Source organism: Macaca mulatta, chromosome 11 (assembly GCF_049350105.2).
Source record: "Macaca mulatta isolate MMU2019108-1 chromosome 11, T2T-MMU8v2.0, whole genome shotgun sequence".
NCBI classification, from domain to species: Eukaryota; Metazoa; Chordata; class Mammalia; order Primates; family Cercopithecidae; genus Macaca; species Macaca mulatta.
Genome location: NC_133416.1, coordinates 10,535,611 through 10,557,423, shown reverse-complemented (window position 1 = coordinate 10,557,423; position 21,813 = coordinate 10,535,611). Strand labels below are relative to the sequence as shown.

Here is a 21,813-nt window from a genome sequence, read left to right as displayed (position 1 = left end):
TGCTTTATCTTAGCTCTAGCTTAGTCTAAATTATATTGCTGAAATGAGAGATTTCTGATGAAAATTCACGGATAGCTCACCAGCAGATATATAGTTTATCCCGTTGTGAGAAGCAAGTCTAATATAATTGGATCTGACAGGGGCTAAATTAGCTGTTTCATAGTCTTGTGTTGGAGGAGATCATTCCTGATTATAACCTAGAATTTATACAACTTCTTGCATATTTTACACATTTTATTTTTTATTTGAAGGATCCACATGAGGCAGGCCTGATATTGCTTAGATTTAGGTATTGAAGGAAAACTATCAAATAAAGTAAAATAATACAGAGTGAGTGACTTGCTGCATTGTTCTTTACTAGTGTTTGTGCTTTAAAGTGAGTTTCCTGGAATGGAAGAATTTTGATTTGGTGAAATCACTTCATTTCAAGTACAGTGGTGCTTAGATGAATATTTAAGACTGAATGAGTCCTAGCACCCTTCCATCACAATGTAATATGATTGCACATATTTAACTTTATGAAATGTGCTTTTAAATTATCTTAGCTTGCATTGAAAGTAGTTATAAGCACAGCCATACAAAGCTAGCTGATGCGTTTATTATAGGAATATTGGGAAGGATGTTATCTATTTTGCCAGAGAGTAGCTCTTACTTAGTTTTATGGCTGATTTTTACTTTTGTTAAATCGCCATGACTAGCAAAACTTTTAGTAGGCATTTACCTTATAAATAATCTAAATTCTATTTTTCTTTAATTAGCAGAGTATTCAACTTTTCAATATAGTTGTTATGTGGGCTGTAGTAGGCGATATTTTGTTTATTAACTTGCCCTTTGGCATAGCTTGTAGATTTTTTTTCTTCCCTGCTATATGCTTCACTCTGAATTCCTTGTCAATTCACTTAAAATTATCTTTCATTCTAAATTTCTGTCTCTATACTCTTCAAATTACTTTGAGAATGAGGTGAAGAATAAATGTAACACACATAAAAGACATTCCCTAATTTTGGAAAGCCAAACTTATTATGATTCAAATATTTTTACCAAAACTAATTCTTAATTAAAAAAATCACACTTGAAATAAATGCCAAATTTTAAGAAAGGACTAAAAATTTTAAAAAAACATTAGATCCCAACACCATTTTTGTTGCTGAGTTTCTTATCTCAGTTAAAATATTCAGGGATTCCCAATCATAAGCTGGGTAAATTCAGTCACTTCCCATTCATCTACCACTGCTTCTGTTCTCATAACTTCTCTTTCAGCCAAAAGGGACTCTTCGCTCTCCCATCACTAATCCTCAGGCTTTTCTGGAAGATTCGGGTTGGAATGGGGTTTGATCCTCTCTTCCTTCCTTTCTGCACCTACTCATCAGCAAGTCCTGAGGCTATTCTGTCACAGTAACCCCCCTCTTTCAGGTTCTGTCACTGCCTTACTTCAGTGTTTTGTTACCTAAAATATACAGAAACACTAAAAAATAATTGAAAAAATAACTGTGACAAAGTAACAGAGAGAAAAAAAATGTGCAGAGGTTATAGTTCAAATGACACTTTTCTAATAAAGCTTTATTCTGTTCTCTAAGGTACCAAACAGGCACATATGAAAACTTAATTCGTTACATTAAATCAGATATGTAAAGGTAAGATCCAAGGACATTGAGAAGATTTTGTAATTATTGTCAAGAGTTTTTGTTTATTAACAAAAACTTTATGATGGTATTAAAAATAACCATTAGATTGCTTTGTTGAGGTATCCACATTCTCTACGTCTTGAGCAGCTGATTTCATTATAAAACATATCCCATTTATTTTTGTAAACCACCAGGAATGTGCCAGGATTAGTTCTTGATCCTTTAATGCTTGGAACGGTATATTTAATGCCTGAAGTATTTAACACGCTGCCTTTGGAGACACTCCTTTCCTATATCTCAGACTCTGGACTTTCCATTGCTTCATTCCTCTTTCTTCTTGTAATTTAATCTTTCTTTTTGGATCTTTGATCATTCCAGCCACAGTCTGAGAGTCTTATATCTTATCTGTGTTCCACAAAATACATGTTTGCTTTTCTGTCTATCCCCCTAACGTGACTTTGTGGTGTTAGAAGCAAGCTGAGTGAAGACAGAGGCTCTCAGGGCCAAAGGAACTAGCCCTTGATAACACTGAGTTCTAATTTTGCTCCCTCCCCACATTCTATAAATGTAAGTTGAGTTACTCAGCAAAAATTAAGCAGAGAACTACAGGAAAGAGAGACAGATATCACAAATGCTTCTTTTCCTTTTCCCAAATCCAGAGTCTTTGCTAGTTACCTTTTAATCACCCTCTAAAGCCCATTATTAGCTTATTTTATTTCTGCGTCAATATTTTAACCTTGCTTGAATATCTTATTCCCTTCTCCTTTTCTTCACTAAGGAAACTATATACAGCTAAATTTTTTTTTTTTTTTTTTTGAGACAGAATCTTGCTCTGTTGCCCAGGCTGGAGTGCAGTGGTGCAATTTTGGCTCACTTCAAGCTCCACCTCCCAAGTTCACACCATTCTCCTGCCTCAGCCTCCCAAGTAGCTGGGACTACAGGCAACTGCCACCACGTCCAGCTAATTTTTTTTTTTTTTTGTATTTTTAGTAGAGACAGGGTTTATCATGTTAGCCAGGATGGTCTCAATCTCCTGACCTCATGATCCGCCTGCCTCGGCCTCCCAAAGTGCTGGGATTACAGGTGTGAACCACCACACCCGGCCTAAAAAAATTCTTTATTCCAAATTTCCTGCTGAAAATGAATTTGAAATAAAACCTTTTATTCATTTAATATTTTATAGATTAAGAACACTCTAAATTGTCTGTTTTAAAGCAAATATTTAACGAATGTTAATTACGTTCCAGACACTGAAATTGGTGCTGAGTATTCACGGAGAAAAATCATGAGGCTAGTCTTTATGAAGCACAGAGTGTTAGATTTTAGCTATGTGAACTTCTCTTTTTTTATTTAAAAAAAAAAACGGAAAACACACACATTTAGAACATCTTACCCACCTGACTACACACCAGCCCACCTTCTTGTCCCTCTTCCTTGCTTCACTCTTTTCTATAATGCTGATCACTATCCGACACACATAGTTATCTTCAGTAATAAAATTTTCATCCATTATCCCCAGAAGAAAATGTTTCTTGGCTCTAAAATAGTGATGGACATTCACTTAAAGCAGGTTCTCAAGTAACATCCTTTTGTATAAGATTGTTTTGTTATAATGTTTTGAGGAAAAAATTGCTTCCTACCTGGGGCCACTGTGTAGAGTTTGCACGGTCTCCTCTGTCTGCGTGGGTTTTCCCCAGGTCCTCCAGTTTTCTCCCACATCCCAAAACTGTGCACATTAGGTGAATTGGTGTGTCTACATGCTCCCAGTGTGACTGAATGTTGGTGTGTGTGTGCGTGTGCCCTGTGGTGGGATGGTGGCCTGTCCAGAGTCAGTGCCCACCTTGTCCCTGAATTGCCGGGATGTGCTCTGGCCACCTAAACCATACAGCTGGAATAAGCAGATCGGAAAATGAATGAATGAATGAATACAAATTATTATAAAATAAGAATTTGTAGAATAGTCAATAACTATACAAATGCAGTATAAACGAGACAATAAGCAATGCAGTCTGAAAGCACTCAGGGAGCCCACTCTACCGATAATAGTCTTGTTGACCTACATCATTTAGAAGGTGCTTCTGACAATTTTTGCTTTGCAAATATCCATTCCTTGATTTGACCTACTGCTATGACCACCAACACCCACTGTTTAACCAAAAGTTGAGTAAATAATTACCTTACTTGTTTTTATTCCTCTTTCCTGAATGTATGTATTATGTATAATTCACAATTGTTTTAATAGTTACTTTTAGAAGTGTTTTGAGTCTTTATTTACCACTTGGGTAATGTTTTTGTGACCAGAAATATGCTGTAAGTGCTTAGCTCTTGTTTATATCCATTAGCCTATGATCAGATTGGCTTTGTTCTACCTTGCTTCACCTAAGTCACAGTTTCTAAGAATCTATTAATTAATGATGTTAAGTGATGACTTTCTGTGTTACTCAATACATATTTGTCGAATAAGTGAAGCATATATGTATCACAGGCATTATAATCCTGATTTTGCACATGGGAAGAGAAGTTTAAATAATTTGAGGAACTTGTTAATCATCACACTTCTTGTAAAAAGTATACCATTTACCCGGTTTCTAAATTCTTTCCACTACATTATGATGTCTTTCATAGACTCCATTATCTATGTTTTTGGCTGAACAATGAGTTAAAGACACTAAGATAACAATGACAAGGCATACATGCAGTAAGAATGAAAATTAGTGGAATACATAACGTTATGGCTAAGACCGATCAATATACAGGGATGGCCGGTGGATTTGTAAAAGAGAAAGACAACAAGATGTTGACCACTGTGGGCGTTATAATAATGATTCCAGACAGAAACAAAAGGAAGTGAGTGTTTCACAACTGATGCTAGCTATTCACAGACTTTTGAATGTATACCACTTTTACACCAAAGCTGTCGCCTTTGACTTACCAGGCTTTCCCCAAATACCAAATACTGTTTAATCTGGAAATGGTAGGATTTCCTGTCATAGAAAAGTATAATTAATATTTTCTCCTTCATTTACAGAAAGCTTAAACATGTGGATTTCAAAATGAAATAAGTTTTTTTTTAAAGTTAATAAACTAACCAATTAATAAATATCAGACCAAAATTACAGCAGAACATTTATTACAAACAGTAGGGAAACTGAAGGAAAAAAATGTGTCAGTCTGCATCATACCACAGAGTTGATCAGGCATATGTACACAAAACATATGTAAGTAAAAAGTTAAATAATAAATAACAATCAATTAAATTAAGATTTACATTAATATTTGAAGAAAAGGTAAATATTGACTAAGAGGAGAAAGGAGAAAGCAATGTTTTTCAGGCAGGGCAAACATCTGAATAAAGGTCAGGAAGTTTGAATACATGTACTTCTTGTAAAAAGCAATACCAGGCGTCAGGCATGATAGCTCACTCCTATAATCCCAACACACTGGGAGGCCGAGGTAGGAAGATTTCTTGAGCTCAGGAGTTTGAGACCAGCCTGAGCAACATGCTGAAACCCTTCTTCTACCAAAAACAAACAAACAAAAAAAATTATTTGTGTGTGGTGGTGTGTGGCACAAGTCCCAGCTACTTGGGAGTCTGAGGTGGAAGGTTCACTCGAGCTCAGGAGGCAGAGGTTGCAATGAGCCAAAATTGTGCCATTGCAGTTCAGCCTGGGTGACAGAGCCAGACCAACTCAAAAAGAAATAAAAAATAAGCAGTACCATCTAATTTCATCTAATCCACCCAGTGTGATTGAGGGAAATCATGTGATTAAGGTGAAATGGGAGAGTTCTGGCCCCCCTTGCAGGGTGTGTGACAGGGGTGTGTCTATCTGTTTGACTGTCATGAGCTCAAATCCCTTGTGGGAGGGACAGCATGCGGACAGGCAGGTGGAGGGGCTGGGGTGAGCCCTTTGGGCTTGGGCCCCACTGTAGTGTCTAGGGGTGGGTGCCTGGAATGCCAGTGTTACAATGCTCTTTTAGCTCTGCCATCTGCAGACAGCTTAAGTGTTAACCAGCTCAGTGACTCCTCGGCCTTTCTGCAAGGGCAGAGGGCCAGTGTGACAGCTTTCTGTATTCCAAGCTCTTGTCCAGCATCCCAGAAGAAACAGGTCACACATGAACTCAAAGGATGAATGTGGGGGTTTTACTGAGTTGTGGAGGTGGCTCCTAGTGGGATGAATGGGGAGCTGGAAGGTGGATAAAGTGGGAAGTGATCTTCCTCTGGGTTTGGCCATCCAACAGCCAAACTACTCTCTGACCACTCCCAGCTGAACTCCTCTTGGTGTTCAGAAGTTCCTCCCATTCTCTCTTTCTCTGCCATGTCATTCCACCTTTCATCTGCTTGTCTTCTCATCTCCTCGTCTGCTCATCTGATCTGGAGCCTGGAGTTCAGAGTTTATACGGGTACAGAATAGGGGGCATGGCAGGCCAAAAGGCAAATTTTGGGGGCGTGAAAACAGGAATGTCTATACACATTTTAGGCTGCCAGTCTCCTGGCTTGAGGGTGAGGCACATGCCAGGGAACCACCCTCTTCTATATATATATATATGCACACACACATATATATATACACACTTTAAGTATACATATATATAAAATATATTTTTACACTTTATACTTTAAGTTCTAGGGTACATGTGCACAAAGTGCAGGTTTATTACATATGTATAAATGTGCCATGTTGGTGTGCTGCACCCATTAACTTGTCATTTACATTAGGTATATCTCCTAACGCTATCCCTCCCTGCTCCCCCCACCCCACGACAGGCCCCGTGGGTGGTAGGAACCACCCTCTTCTACCCAGTATTTCCCTGTCTCTTGTCTGTATCAAAGGGAAAGTGAAATCATCTAGTATATTTGAATTAAGGATTCGCAGAATATTAAGTATAGCTACTATTGTACTTTCCAATTAAATTACTATAAAACTTCATGGCAGGGACTATTAATTAATCATTTATTTGAACATATGTTTGTTGATCACTACAGATGTCCCAGGCACAATTCTATTTTCTGGGGACCAATGTTTAATGAATCATACAAGCATTTTTTATAGTAGAGGGTGGTCAGCACAGATAGTAAAGAAACATAGAAAGCAAAGATCAAGATAATTGTATATCATGGAAAGAGTTATGAATGAAGAAAAGTGATATAATCGAGTTCTTCTGGACAGGCTTGAGGCAGATCCTGGTTGTGTTCATGAGGATTGGATTGGTTTGTTTAAGCTTCACTGTCAGTGCTTGGACAATTGCCCAGGTTTCTTCCATTTTTAAGATAATCCAGAATAATCCAAACTTACTTCTACGATGACAGCTGCCATTTATTGGTCTTTCTATATGCTTTTATCAGTTATATTTGTGGCAGGAATTAAATTTATGACAGATTTACTATTAAGAAAAACAAAGCACAGAAGTTCAGTAACTTGCCGAAAGCCACAGGGCAAGTAAGTGTTGCTCCGGGATTTGAATCAATTTGTCTGTTTTCATAGTGCTTCATTTTAATTGGGATATTTTATTATGCTGGTCAGGTATATTCACCTGATTGGGTAAATACAAGGGTTAATAAGTTTCAAAATAAATTCCATCCTATATCCATCCTCTGTCTCCTCCTTGTGGCCATTTATTTTCCTTCTGCTTTTAGTTTATTTTTGTTTCCTTTAAGTCTCGGATACCTCTGGCTTTCATCTTCACTTTTCCCTATCTCTTTTTTGTAAATAATTCTGAATTAATTGTCATTCTTGCTATTCTCTAGGTACTTGCCCATTTAAACCCCACTTTAAAAGTGTCCTCTGAAATAAGCATGAAATGTGAGAACAGAAAGAACAGAGTGAGAACGAATCCTTCTGTCATGTTAACTCAGTATTTCTTTTAAGGTCTTTTAAATCAACAATACTTCCACATTTAATAACTGTGTTTCCCTATTTTCCAAGGTGAACAATATTTTCTGACAGATTTAATTCATGTGAGAAAGAAATGTCAAAGGTGATTCCAAGTTTTTAGCCGAGAAACTGTACACATGGAATGTACATTTATTAAGAAGAAGAAACACATTGGGAAAAAGTACCCATTTTTTGATGTGTTAAGTTAGAAAATCATATAATATATTGAAGAGAATATGCCAAGAATCCAGTCAGATATGTGATCCTGTAGATCAAGCACTGGTATGGAAATAACAATTTTTGGACATTATCAATGTATGGCTGTTATCTCAAGTCATGAATCTGTAAGAAATTAATTCCTATTCTGCCTTTCTCTGGGTACTATTCAATTTAGTTCAATCCAGGATAAGTTTTTTTTTTTTTTTAAATAAGACCAACATTTGAACTCTAGGGCATGAAAACATCTTAAGTTAATTTAAAGAGGAATCAGTTAATCTGAGGGAGGATTGGGTTGTGACTGAAGCAAAAGGAAAACCAAGAGAATGGTGTCCTAGGGAACAAAGTATTTTGGAGAAGCAATTTTATTATAAAAAGTGAATAATCAGTTATTTAAAATTCTGTTTATACAATGTGTAAGATGAATCCTAAGAACTAGCCATTGAATGGGTTTATATTGAGGTAATGATGACTTTAGCAGGATTGTTTTTATAGAAATAGTGAAGGAAAACGCCTAATTAGAATAAGTTCGAGAAGACCACAGAGAAATTTTTGAAGCCATTTGTTGTTAAGAAAATTAGAGAAATGGGGTGATCATGTGTATGGTGGTACGATAAACAAAAGATGGCTTTTGCTTGTTTTTACATAGGAGATATTACATCATCTTGGGAAGTCAATGTAAGTGAACAAGTAGAGACGGAAAAAATGGAAAAATTGATAGTGCCAGAAAGAAAAAAAGAAGGAAAATTGCAAGCTTGAAATCTTTAAGGAGACAGGTGAATGGATTTTAATATACAGATAGAGATTAATCTTAGATGAGGTAGTACAATTTAACCACTGTTGAAAAGGATACTACCCTACATACTGATGTAGATGTTTTGGTATATTTGATTAGTGAAACAGAGAAAACGCCTTTCTGAATTTTTTTGCTTAAGATAATGTTAATGGAAAAGCCAGGTTAACCACTGAGTTTGTAGAAAGAGAAGACAGAAATTTGAGAGTTTGAGAAAGAAAAAGAGATGGGGAATAATCTTTTAGGAGATTTGCAGAACAGATTGATTAGTAAGAGTGCTGGGAAGTTACATTTCAAAAACGTAAGATAAAACCAGCTAATATGGTCACATTCAGCTATTTGAATGTATGCACAGAGCAGGTAGGGTTGGATTTAACCAAGCTGCATTTTCTAGATGCTTATGATGAATGAAGAGATAAGCAAGGAAGTTGGAGCTGTGTGTAATAAAATGATTTTTATAATTGTTCCCAGTAAGTGGTGCATGCTAGGTATAATAGGCAGTGAGACATGAGGGACTGACAACAATGAAAAGGTGGCATGGTCAGTGAGGTTGCTATCTCAGTGGGCACTGAAATACTGTAGAGTGCAGAATCCCCAGAGAGAGTGGGCTGGAAAGATAGGAGGTGGAGGTCAGAGAGTGAAATATCTGAAACAGATAATGGAGGAGTTTCTCATACTGGAAATGAAATTGCCTGCACTCTACGACAGTGCTGTTCAAATAGCAATGTTGGGAATAATGGAAATATTATTTACCTGCACTGTCCAATTGCATAGTCAATGCCACCTGTGGCTGGTAAGTACCTGAAGTATGACTAGTGAGACCTAGGAAATACATTTTAAATTTTATTTAATTTTAATTAATTTAAATTTAAATAGCCATTATATGCCTAGTGATTACTATGGTGAATAGTATAGCTCTCAACTAGGATCATCTAGTGGGTGACTGATTTTTGTGTGCAAGCAACTGATTTCTGAGTGTGGGTAAGGTTATTGGAGGCAAATTCAAGAACTGAGAGCTCAGAGTATTGGAATTATCACCCACCCGAATGTCGAAATCGCTGATGATAATCATGATAGGAGTTGAGGTCAATACGATTTAAGATAGTTGAAAAAATAATAAAGAAATGAGAAGAATTTGGTAAATGACTGTAACAAAGTGAGTTTTTTAACAGTGTAACCGATAAAATAAGCTACAGAGATGCTGTAAGTTTTTAAGGGAGAAAAGTACAGAAATGTCTAAATTAATATGATCATACACTAATAATGATAGATGATACAGCTTTTTGGATCATAATAATAGAAAGTATGTGAGAAGTGTTATCAATCTACTTTCTCTTAGAAATAATTAGGAACCAGGTGACATTCTTCATCGTTGTTCAAGCTAAGCATCATTTCATGGATAGTGAGAGGTTAATACTTTGTTAGGAAACTTTAAGGTATGTGAAATAATTAAGGAAATGAGGATACAAACCCAGTTTTTGCAAAATCTGGTGAAAGTTATGAGCAGTGAGGCCAGCTGGACTTCCTGGATAGAGTTGGGAGCTGGGGAACTTTCCTGTCTTACAAGAGGATTGTAAAATGTACCAATCAGCGCCATGTAAAATGCACCAATCAGCACACTGTAAAACACACCAATCAGCATTCTGTAAAATGCACCAATCAGCACACTGTAAAACACACCAGTCAGTGCTCTGTAAAATGCACCAATCAGTGCTCTGTAAAATGCACCAATCAGCAGATTCTAAAAATAGCCAATTGTGGGGAGGATTGTAAAAAGGGCACTCTGATAGGACAGAAACAGAACATGGGCGGGGACAATAGGAAATAAAAGCTGGGCACCCCATCCAGCCGCAGCAGCAATCTAGTCAGGTGCTGTGGGTGCTTTGGCTCTTCACGACAAACCTTGCTACCGCCCAGTCTTTGCGTCTGTGCCATCTTTAAGAGCTGTAACTGTAATCCCAGTACTTTGGGAGGCCGAGGCAGGTGGATCACGAGATCGAGACCATCCTGGCTAACACAGTGAAACCCTGTCTCTACTAAAAATACAAAAAATTAGCTGGGGCAGTGGCGGGCACCTGTAGTCCCAGCAACTCGGGGGAATGAGGCAGGAGAATGGCATAAACCCAGGAGGCGGAGCTTGCAGTGAGCCGAGACTGTGTCAGATTGCGAGATTGCGAGTGTCTAGCCTGGGCGACAGAGCGACACTTGTCTAAAAAAAAAAAAAGAGCTGTAACACTCACCTTGAAGGTCCATGACTATATTCTTGAGGTCAGCGAGACCACGAACCCACCTGGAGGAACCAACACAGACCAGAACAGAGAGAGAAAACCATTCTTAATTTCTTATTTTTGTAATCACCTATTTAAACTGGTCCTATTAATGTCAATGGTCTCTGCCTTAATTCACCTAGAATAGTAAAAAGTATAGATTTATTATTTGTTTCCATATTTTTGATAGTGGAGTTTTGTTGATGTATGACTTAGAGCCTCCAACATTTTTTTGAGTATTTAATCAATTTGGAAAAAAACAATGAACAAGCAGCATATGTACATTTAGGTGTTTAGAGATCATGCACAATATTCCTAAAGAGAAAGTTTTCACATTGCCTTTCTGCACCTGCTTCACACCTGTGGAGTGAGTGCACCTCATGATGGACACCTTTGCCTAAGAAAATCTCCACACAGACATGAACGTTGGAAGTTTTAGATCACTCCCCAGTCATCTGAAACCACAAAACTCATACCAAATCCTCCACCTAAGTACAGTTATGTAATCATCTGCCTCTCCCCAAAGGAAAGTTTTAGAAGAGATTCCTTAGTTTCATCACTCATGTATAGCGTCCCCCTGCCCCGCCCATATTTTCCTGGGTTCTGTATTGACTACATACTGCTGCTGTAACAAATTGCCACACATGTATTATCTTAAGGCTCTGCAGGTTAAAAGTGTGACATGAGTCTCACTGGGCTAACATCAGGGCTCTCGCTAGGGATATATTCCTTTCTAAAGGCTCGCTCTGTGGAAAACGCTGTTTCCTTATTACCTTCCCATTATCTAGCCCAAATTCGTTGGCTCCTGGCTCCCTTCCTCCCTCTTCAGCTAGCAATATTGCATGTCCCTGAGCGTTCTTTTCTTTGTTTTGGTCACATCACCTTCTGACCACATCTAAGAAATATCCTCCATTTTTAAGGACTCAAGTAATCAAATCGCATCTACCCAGATAATCCAGGGTAATTTTCTCATCTCAAGGTCTGTAACCTTCAAAATTTACAGCATCTCCGTAGCTTATTTGATCAGTTACACTATTGAAAAACCGTAACAGTATCTGAAACGTCCCTTTTGCCAAGGTGAGCCGCCATATTCAGAGGTTCTCAGGATTAGAACGTGGGCATCCTTCAGGGCTATTATTCCACCTCCCGCAGATTCTTAACAACAATTTACTTTGTTATATAAATTAGTAAATTTAATGAAAAGTTATGGTAGGTTTAGAAGTAGGTTCAGTTTTTTAAGGTGTATGTAAATCCTATGGCTATAAATCCTATGACCAACTACATGTACAACATGTTGTTTTCTCCTGTTCTTCCAGATAATAGAACACTGTTTATACAAACTGTCAACTCTTTATTGCTCATGTTGTGTTGTTCAAATTTATAATATCACAGTTCAAATTTATAATATCACACAAAGCAGTGCAGTGAGTTTACTTCAATTGTACTGGATGCATCTTTTCAGAGTATTTTTAGACCTAAGCGAGATAAAATAGAGGTTGGTTATTTTATTAAGTTAAAAAAAAATAAAATCTAAATACATAGAAGTTTAAAGAGGCTTCAAGTCCTAAAGACACTCTAGAGATGCTCATTAACCAGTAGTTGTATGGATATTCAGTTACTTCAGTGCTCTTTGTAGCTGTGGTTGCCCCACACAGCATCATCTGATTTTGTAATCCGGATATACAGCATGCTTTCTATAAGAATTCCGCTACCCTGCAGGAATGACTGAAAGACAAACAAACGAACTAAAAGCAGTGAGCCGAGATCTCGCCACGGCACTCCAGCCTGGGCGACAGAGCGAGACTCCATCTAAAAAATAAAAAAATAAAAAAATAAAAAACTTAAAAAAATAAAAAATAAAACCAAAAACACCTTACCACGTGCCAGTCTCATTCTCTCTAGAATCGACCTGCTTTTTTCACTTTCACTCTCATGAAACTTCAGGTTTTAAAAATCTTTTAAAAATTTTGTCCTGTGTATTCCTTGCTGTCTGCAGGATTATTCTAGGGTGGTTGTTCTGTTAGGAACTTTTCCAATCTTGCCAGAAGAGGGCACTCCCATTCATACTCACGTTAAGTAGCTAAGTAGCTATCAATTTCTTCTCCATGCCCCATTACCAACACCATCCCTCTCTCTCTCTCTCTCTCTCTCTCTCTCACACACACACACACACACACACACACACACACACACACACACACACACACACACGTGTTTGAATTTCCTATAATAGCAGCCAGGTCTGTGACACAGCTCTTCCTGTCTTAATGTGTGTTTCTGCTTAATATCTGATGTGGCTGAGAATAAACTAGAACCAGCATCTCCAGGCAGATTAGCTAGCCTTAGGTAGATGTAAAGAAGATAACCTGACTCTTTTCTGAAACATTCAGAGCAGCCTCTACCTCCAGGATCATGGAGGTTCTCCACATTCCTCCCGTTCTGCCTCCAAGCACCCCTTCTTAGCTGCACAGCAAGAAACAATGCTGACAGAGCAGACAGTTTGAGATCTGTAACATTCTAATGAGAATATTTCTAAGGAGAATATTTGACTTTTCTCACTTTCTCTGCAGAGAAACAAATTGTCATTCTCCTCTTACAGAGGGGCAGTGGAGTGTGTCTGGGTCAGCTGAGTGTCTATATCAAAGCTCCCAGCCTTGAAAAAGACACCCTGTTCCCAGGCCTCAAGATATTAAAACGTTAATTAGATAATTTAAAGTAGGGTTTTCTTCTACAATGTCTGAAGAAGTGACCTACGCGACACTCACATTTCAGGATTATGCTGGAGCAAGGAATAACCGACATGGAAATAACCTAAGAAAAAAAGGTAGGAGTTCAGAGAACACCAGCTGTGTCATTGGGGGAGCGGACAGGTGTTAAATGATTTGAGGTGCCGGCTTTAATGCTGGCGTTAAAGACAGTGTGCTGTGAAATCTCCAAAATGGGAACAAATCTTGTGGAATGTAGTAGAAGAGTGAGTGTTCCCAAGGTTGAAGCGAAAATATGTGGCTTTCAGAACCTCTTTAAAATTGTGTGATATCACTATGTTTCAGGAAGCTCTGTGTTGTAGAGAAAAATTCTGACTGGACATGCCAGAAATTGAGCCTGGGGAATTAGAGATTTCTTTTTATGAATATAATCCTTGATATTTATACCTTGTTAGAGATGCCAGGAGGATATTCTTTCAGAAACCAGATTGGAGGCTTCTAAAATAGAGAAGATAGAGGACATTTTTCTTTTAGATGATGTAAGTTGCTTCAGAGAAAACTGGAAGATGAGTGAGTGGATTAGAAATGGATCAGAGCTAGTTTCTCTTTTGTCAGTAGTTTTTCAAATTTTAGGGTAGTTGAAATCCAAGTATAATTTGTAATGTTGAACCAGTAATAATAGTATCTGGGTAGTATTTTATGTACATTATATACAGATATAATTGTGATGACAATTCACGATAATATTTGAATATTAGTATTTTCTCCATTACATAGATGAAGAAATAATTTGTAATGTTGAACCAGTAATAATAGTATCTGGGTAGTATTTTATGTACATTATATACAGATATAATTGTGATGACAATTCATGATAATATTCGAATATTAGTATTTTCTCCATTACATAGATGAAGAAACTGAGGCTGAGAGAAATTAGATAATTTAACAAGCTCACACAACTGCTATGTGGGGAAGCCCAGACTCAGTGCTGGTCTTCAGCTCATTCTCTTATGCCTAATTGGAATAAATAGCAGTCTCCATGTTCAAGAATCAAACCAGATTCTGTGGACATAAGACCACATCTCTCATTTTCAGATATGTTAACTATCCAGGTTCTCCTGAATCATGTCAGTCATCTGAACTTCTTTCTCCTGCCCTCTAGATTTATCTTTACATTTTGTGTGGTGCATGACATTTGAGGGAAGGATAGCTACAAAAAGATGATGGGAATAGACTTTGCATGTGTCTAATAAAGGTGGTTCCACATTTTTGCCTTTTTTTTTTTAACTTCTAATTCTAATCTGTGAGGAAAAAGGGAGGTGTGGATATGGTGCATATCAGTGCACCTGGAGACTGTAACGCTATATCTAAAATATTGGGCTAGATGTTATTTGGACCTAAATCAAGGAACACGAAGCTAAGGAAAATATGACAATCATTGATATTTTAGACAACAACTACTACAAGTAGGATGCTAATGGCTTTCTGGTCTATTCTGCTGTTTGTAAGTTAGACTGCACATTCTTTCTTTCATTCAGTATTCATTCATTAGTTATTAGGTTATAAATAGCATGAATAATAGATAAGTTATTGTTAACAGGTAAAAGATACTTTAAAAAGTAGAATCCACTTTTACAAGGCAGATAGAACATCTGCCTTATAGAGACTTTTGAGCTCAAAAGCTTGAGGTGTCTCCTACTGTCAGTATCATCCAGAAAAACACTTTATAGATCTCTCATTTATGAATTCAATAAACTTGAGGAAGAAAAGTGGGTAATGGTGTAAAGCAAAAACCTTGAAATTAGGAGAAGCTTCCTCTTAAAGGGAAGAAGAGTGGTGGAGAAATGGAGGGGAACCAATGACGGCACCCTCATTGCACTTCATATTAGGTAATTTCTTTTTCTTTTTTTTTTTTTTTTTTTTTGAGACGGAGTCTCGCTCTGTCGTCCAGGCTGGAGTGCAGTGGCCGGATCACAGCTCACTGCAAGCTCCGCCTCCCGGGTTTACGCCATTCTCCTGCCTCAGCCTCCCAAGTAGCTGGGACTACAGGCGCCTGCCACCTCGCCCGGCTAATCTTTGTATTTTTAGTAGAGACGGGGTTTCACCGTGTTAGCCAGGATGGTCTCGATCTCCTGACCTCGTGATCCGCCTGCCTCGGCCTCCCAAAGTGCTGGGATTACAGGCTTGAGCCACCGCGCCCGGCCCCATATTAGGTATTTTCTAAATGAGGGCATTAAAGGAGCAAGAAAGAAATGTTAGTATCTGGAAGCTCCCTAAGTGTGAGAAATAAACAAACCAAAGCGAAACAAGCACAAAGCAGTTCTGTTTGCTAATTGCTTTGTGGGCTTTCTCCAGGGCATCCAGCTCCATCTCCCATTTGGCGTCATGCTGCCCTGGGTCTGCTAACTCTTTGCCTGATGTTGCTGATTGGGCTGGTGACGTTGGGGATGATGTGTAAGTAAATCCGCATCGAACCCAACAAAAGCAAGTAGAAAACATATTTGTAAACCATGTGTAATCAGCTTGGATTGCAGATGGGTCCTAGCATCCTGAATCCTCTGATACTTTTCTGCTGTCTCATATCTCTCCTATTCGTCATATCTTCCCAATAAACCGGCAAAAGACATTATCAGGATGTGGTTCTAAATTCATTGTTTTATCTTGATAAGCTAAACTGGACTTAAATGAAGACTCTTTGTTTCTAGTTATTCATTAGGATAAAGAGCCTCTTTTCTGCCTAGACACACATTCACTTATCATTCCAAGGCTGAGAAATAAAGTCAAGAAATATGTACTGAAGGAAGTGCATGCTATATTATTTACCAGGAAGACTTAGCACTAGACTAGGCTCAGTCTGCTTACATGAGACTTCTCTAGTGGAGAGAAATCTTCCAAGTAGCAGCAGCAGCCTGATTTCTATGAATGAGAAAGACATATAAACAAGGAGGAAGAATGGCCTGATACACTTTACCAACTAAGAGAGTTGAACCATCTCCACATGACAATGGAAGCTCCACTCTCAAGCACCACGGCCACAAAGTAACGGTCTATTGATTCTGACCCATCCTTGGGCAGTTGGGGATGAACATGGTAGGGAGTTCTTGAGTAATGAGGAAAACATCCTGAGAATACAAACTTTATAGAGTTGTTAAGTGTATGGTATACAGAGTAGTGAATTGGCATGGTATTCACTTACAGGGAACTCATAGTCAAGAAAGTTAATTTGCTGAATGATACTAACATCTCCTCTGCCACATTCATTTCTTTTTAATAATTTAATGGATAATTTTTTAAGATTTAATTGATAATGAGGATTTGGACATATCTTTGTCAACATAAAAAGAGGTTAATGATGTACCTTGCTCTTTTGAAAAGGAATATGATGTTCAAGCAGCAGTGACAGATATTCTGGAGCCAATCAGTATGAGATTAGCAGCTGATCTTCTACAATAATGTATATTTAAAAATTAAGTGAAAATGCAATAACATATGTCCATTGGTTTGATATAGAAGGGTGACATTTCTTTTCTAAAATTTAGTGCTTTTGGTGCAGTGGTTCTTAAATTTGTTGTGCTGATGAAGCACCTTAAATGCTTATGAAAAGGGCGTATTTCATGACCCATGACCAGAAATGGTCTGATGTGCCATTAAGATCTGCTTTTTTTAACCTTTTGGTAAACAAGCATCTCAGGTCATCTGCAGAGTTTGCGATATCCATTGTCCCAAAGAATGCTGTTTTCATTAAAACAACAATTACATCATCTATCTCCAAATAAAATAAAACAAAAATAAAATAATTTCACGAAAATGAGTGGCAGAATGACTGGCCCTTCCTTAGATGTGATGTCAGAAATACATAATTATTAAATCATTATTTTAATATAGTGTAATAATAAAAATGTAAATAAAATTAAAAAGAACTATAAATAATTTGGAATAGAAAGGCATCTGGTTTGTTTCTTGCATGATACCTCAAATACTAAGAGCTACTAGTGAATCGTGAACAATTAAGAAATGTTTCTGTCACAAGAATTGTCTACAGTTATGAGAATAGAAGAACATATGAACTTGTCTCCTGTCATGTCTTGGAGTTTTGCAGATATCTAATGACATTAACTCAGATTCAGAGAAATTGAGTCAACTTCAGAAAACCATCCACCAGCGGCAGGATAACTTATCCCAGCAACTGGGCAACTCCAATAACTTGTCCATGGAGGAGGAATTTCTCAAGTCACAGATCTCCAGTCTACTGAAGAGGCAGGAACAAATGGCCGTCAAACTGTGTCAAGAGCTAATCATTCATACTTCAGGTAATCAGACTTAGACCTGCTGACCAGTCAGATGGCATATGTCGCCCCGGTCTAAGTTGATCACATGCACCACCTCAGAGTATTGAGAGAGAGAGATGTCATCCAATGAACCTCAATGATGTTGCACCAAATTTACAGACAGCAAGGAAATATACAAATTCATTTAATATTTTTGAAGCCACAGGCAAATTTGGGAAGTATCTTGGAATGATACCAATCCAGATACTTCAACCCCTCATTTCATTAACTATTTCTAGGTGATCCTGTTGTTATGAAAGCTTAAAAGCACAGCTGGTAATTCTGAAGCCAGAAGACTAAGCCCTGAAAAGAGAATCCCTATTGCCCCAACCCATAACCAGGGGTCACCTTATTTTCAGAGGCTTCTAAAGCAGTATGCTTTCAGGGTGCTGACTCTCAGACCCTATTGTTCAATTAAATGATTTTGTTTCAAAGCCTTCTCCAGTCACTCCAGGGTCATTCCATTTATATTATTGGGTGTAATTTCCTTTTCAGACCACAGATGTAATCCATGTCCTAAGATGTGGCAATGGTACCAAAATAGTTGCTATTATTTTACAACAAATGAAGAGAAAACCTGGACTAACAGTAGAAAGGACTGCATAGACAAGAACTCCACCCTAGTGAAGATAGACAGTTTGGAAGAAAAGGTAGGATTGAGTCTCTTTCTCTAGTAATAGACATTATCTATACAATGAGAGAGAAATAAATAAAATATCTGATTCACATGATGGAAATTCAGTGCATCTTGAATTAGAATTAATACATGAATTTAATGAATGTTCTCATCTATCTTAACTCTGCAAACTGGAATGTGGCACTCACATAAAACTTTTTTCTGTTTTCTCAGAATTTTCTTACGTCACAGCCATTACTGATGTTTTCATTCTTTTGGCTGGGATTATCATGGGACTCCTCTGGCAGAAGTTGGTTCTGGGAAGATGGCTCTGTTCCCTCTCCATCCTTGTACGTCTCTAACTATTGAGGGTAAACACAAGCTTTCCATGGAATCCTGGGAAAATTAATAATGATTGTGAGAATTATAAATACAGACATAAAAAGAGGAGTACAACATACTGAGAAAAGAGCTCCAGTAACAAATATTGAAAGGAGGTATAGTTTATTTCATCTCTGTGACAAATTTATGGCAAGGCACTGAACTTTATCTTTTGGTAGAAATGTGTTTATTTAACACACACACACCTAATACTACATTCAAAGTATTTTATAAATATTAACCTTTGAAGAAAGCACTGTTACATTCCCACTTTATAGGTAGAAATATTATCACAGAGAGATTAAGTAATTTGCCTGAGGTCACTCAGCTCATAAATTGCACTTTAGGGACTGTGCACTCAGTCACTCAGCTGTTGTGATTCTCCATCACCTCCAATCCAAAAGGGTACTGCTGGTCATAAGAACATACATCAACACATTTATTTATACAAAATAACTGTCAACTATTTTCTAACAAAAAGTAAGACTGAATTGACTGATTAGTTCAAGAATTAGTGTCATGTTGAGGACTTGCAAATTACAACATATGTATGGCAAGTGTCTTTTATGAATTAAAATGAACTAAACCTTCACTTCAAGGTTTGGATGAGAATATTTAAAGGACAAATAGAATATATAACACTTGGAAACTTTCAATTTTTTTAACTGTTTAAAGTTATGAAAAAATAGATGTCAACAAAAATGTGTAAGGGGATATTAGGTTTGCTAAATTATTTCACAGATGATAAAAAAAAATTTTGAGGAACACCTCTCATCATAAATACATTTAAATGAAACTGTATTAATATTTTAAATATAATAGTGTTTTTATATTAGATAAAATTTAAGATCATTGGCATCTTAATGGATTTTTAAATTTTTTATTGATACATAAGAGTGCATATGTTTTGGGGTACATGAGATAATTTGATACATTCAGATAGTGTGTAAAGATCAAATAAGTGGAATTGGGATATCTATCACTTTAAATATTTATCTTTTCTTTGTGCTAGGAGCATTTAAATTATTATTTTCTCATTATTGTGAAGTGTACAGTAGATTATTGTTAATTGTATTCACCCTAATAATCTATCAAACACTAGGTCTTACTTCTTCTAACAAGATATTTGTATCCATAATGGCTTTTTATCTACCTTCCTCCCCCAACAAATAATTATCCTCCGCCCTCCCTCCTGTTTCACTCTTTAAAGCATGTTGTCAGTTTTCTTAAACTGAATAATAATCACTCATCTTCTGTCAAAGATGCCACGCTTCAGCTGTGACTCAGCAATTCCTTAAATCACAAACAATGCTAGGTCTGTTACTTTCTCCCTGGATACACTTTATCTTCATCCATTTCCCAATGTTTCATTGTGGCTACTTCTACTCAAACACTAATCCCCCATTCTCTAATCACCATTATCAATCATATCAAGTCAACTAGTCTGGTTTCACACTAATAATAATGACAAAAAGCACATGCAGAGTAATACACAAACAAAAAAAGTGACACTCTTCGTGATGAGAGCAATACTCTCATGAACTGATTAATATTAATCTGAGGTGTTGCTACTAGACTGAGGGTTTCCAGGAGTAGTACCATGACATCATGTAAACACATTCCGTGTTGGAATCTAAGATGTGTCCGTTCTCCCAAAGGGATTTTAATCATCCTTGGCCTCTCTACTCACTCTTAATCAAAGTGTGAGGGAGGTGGCCCCCACAGCAGGGTTCGGAACTTACAGACCCTGGCCCCTGAGACATGCAGCTGTCAGATAAGCCAGCATGTCAAACTCAGGTTAGAGAGACTGAGCTTCCAGATTGTAGAACCATTTCCTTGACTACTGAGTAAAAGCCCAGGCTAAGATTTAGAAAGCCTAGCCCTGAAGCAAGAAAAGAATATGGCAGTGTAATGCAGGTCATTTAGGAAAAAACAATGTTGGGCACACAGAAAATTTAGACCTGACAAGTATAATTTTCTAAAGAGATTATTTCAGGGTTAACATCACTTTCTTAGCAGAGGAAGTGAATACTATTGTCAGCACCATATCTATATAGTCATTCATTTCCTCTTTTAATGTCTGTCTGGTTCTCTTTTTACCCACCGCATATGTATAACTATGTGAAAAGTTATATTTGTGCATAGTAAAATGTGATAGCTTTTTATAACAGAACGTGATTTTATTTTTATGTTTTTCTTCATAAAGTCCCAGAGAACTTCAAGTACTTCTAATATAAGCTGAACTGAGTAGCTTTCATTAATGGAATTCCATATTTCTGAAGGACATACAAATTCTCAGCCCAGGATTTAAGTATTTTCTTAAAGAATTCTACCCGGGATCATGATTAACTTAAAATAAAGAACCCAGATGTGCCAGCTCTAGGCAGATTTTGTGCCAGTTTTAGGCAGCTTCAGAGTTTGAAGGTTTGTGGAGGCAGAAGTCTCTCAATATTCAGATACATGACATTGGCTGTAAGAGCAACTGAGAGCACTAAATAGTGATCATGTTTCAAATATAGAATTTATAATACATTTCAAATTAATTTTCAGATTTAGTACTAAAGAACTGGACCAGATCAATGGATCCAAAGGATGTGCTTATTTTCAAAAAGGAAATATTTATATTTCTCGCTGTAGCGCCGAAATTTTTTGGATTTGCGAGAAGACGGCCGCCCCAGTGAAGATCGAGGATTTGGATTAGTATGCTTCTTCCAAATTCTCCAAGAAGTAAGAGACTTGGAGAGGAAAGAGGAAACTACGGTACCAGAGCCAAAACCAGCTTTTAAAATGACTGTGTATTTACATCATCAGATGAATGAACTTGTTTAACAAACATTCTCCAGTTCCTTGTCTGACATCTTCTGATTTGATGTTATTATTCAGTCTTACAATTATCCCTGGGGACCAAGGGGAATAGCCATACTATGGCTTTATGATTGTCTCAGAATCATTTCACTGAATTTCTTTGCTTTCTCAAATAAAGACTCCTTTCTTACATTATTATTA

General features: G+C 37.3%; 2 protein-coding genes across 3 annotated transcripts in view; one reads left to right on the top strand and one right to left on the bottom strand.

The window, feature by feature from the left end:
• CLEC1B (C-type lectin domain family 1 member B) overlaps positions 1–16,477 on the bottom strand; it is a 26,084-nt gene extending 9,607 nt beyond the window's left edge. The window contains 2 exon segments of the mRNA NM_001194753.2: positions 13,540–13,585; positions 16,454–16,477. The gene's annotated coding sequence lies outside the window, so the exon portion shown is untranslated.
• Positions 13,375–21,813, top strand: CLEC12B (C-type lectin domain family 12 member B). 2 transcript variants are annotated; one of them, NM_001194659.2, is given in 6 exon segments: positions 13,380–13,598; positions 15,838–15,936; positions 17,574–17,792; positions 18,306–18,460; positions 18,661–18,776; positions 21,358–21,813. In NM_001194659.2, coding segments are annotated over 6 exon segments (831 nt in total). In that variant the 5' UTR covers positions 13,380–13,507; the 3' UTR covers positions 21,509–21,813.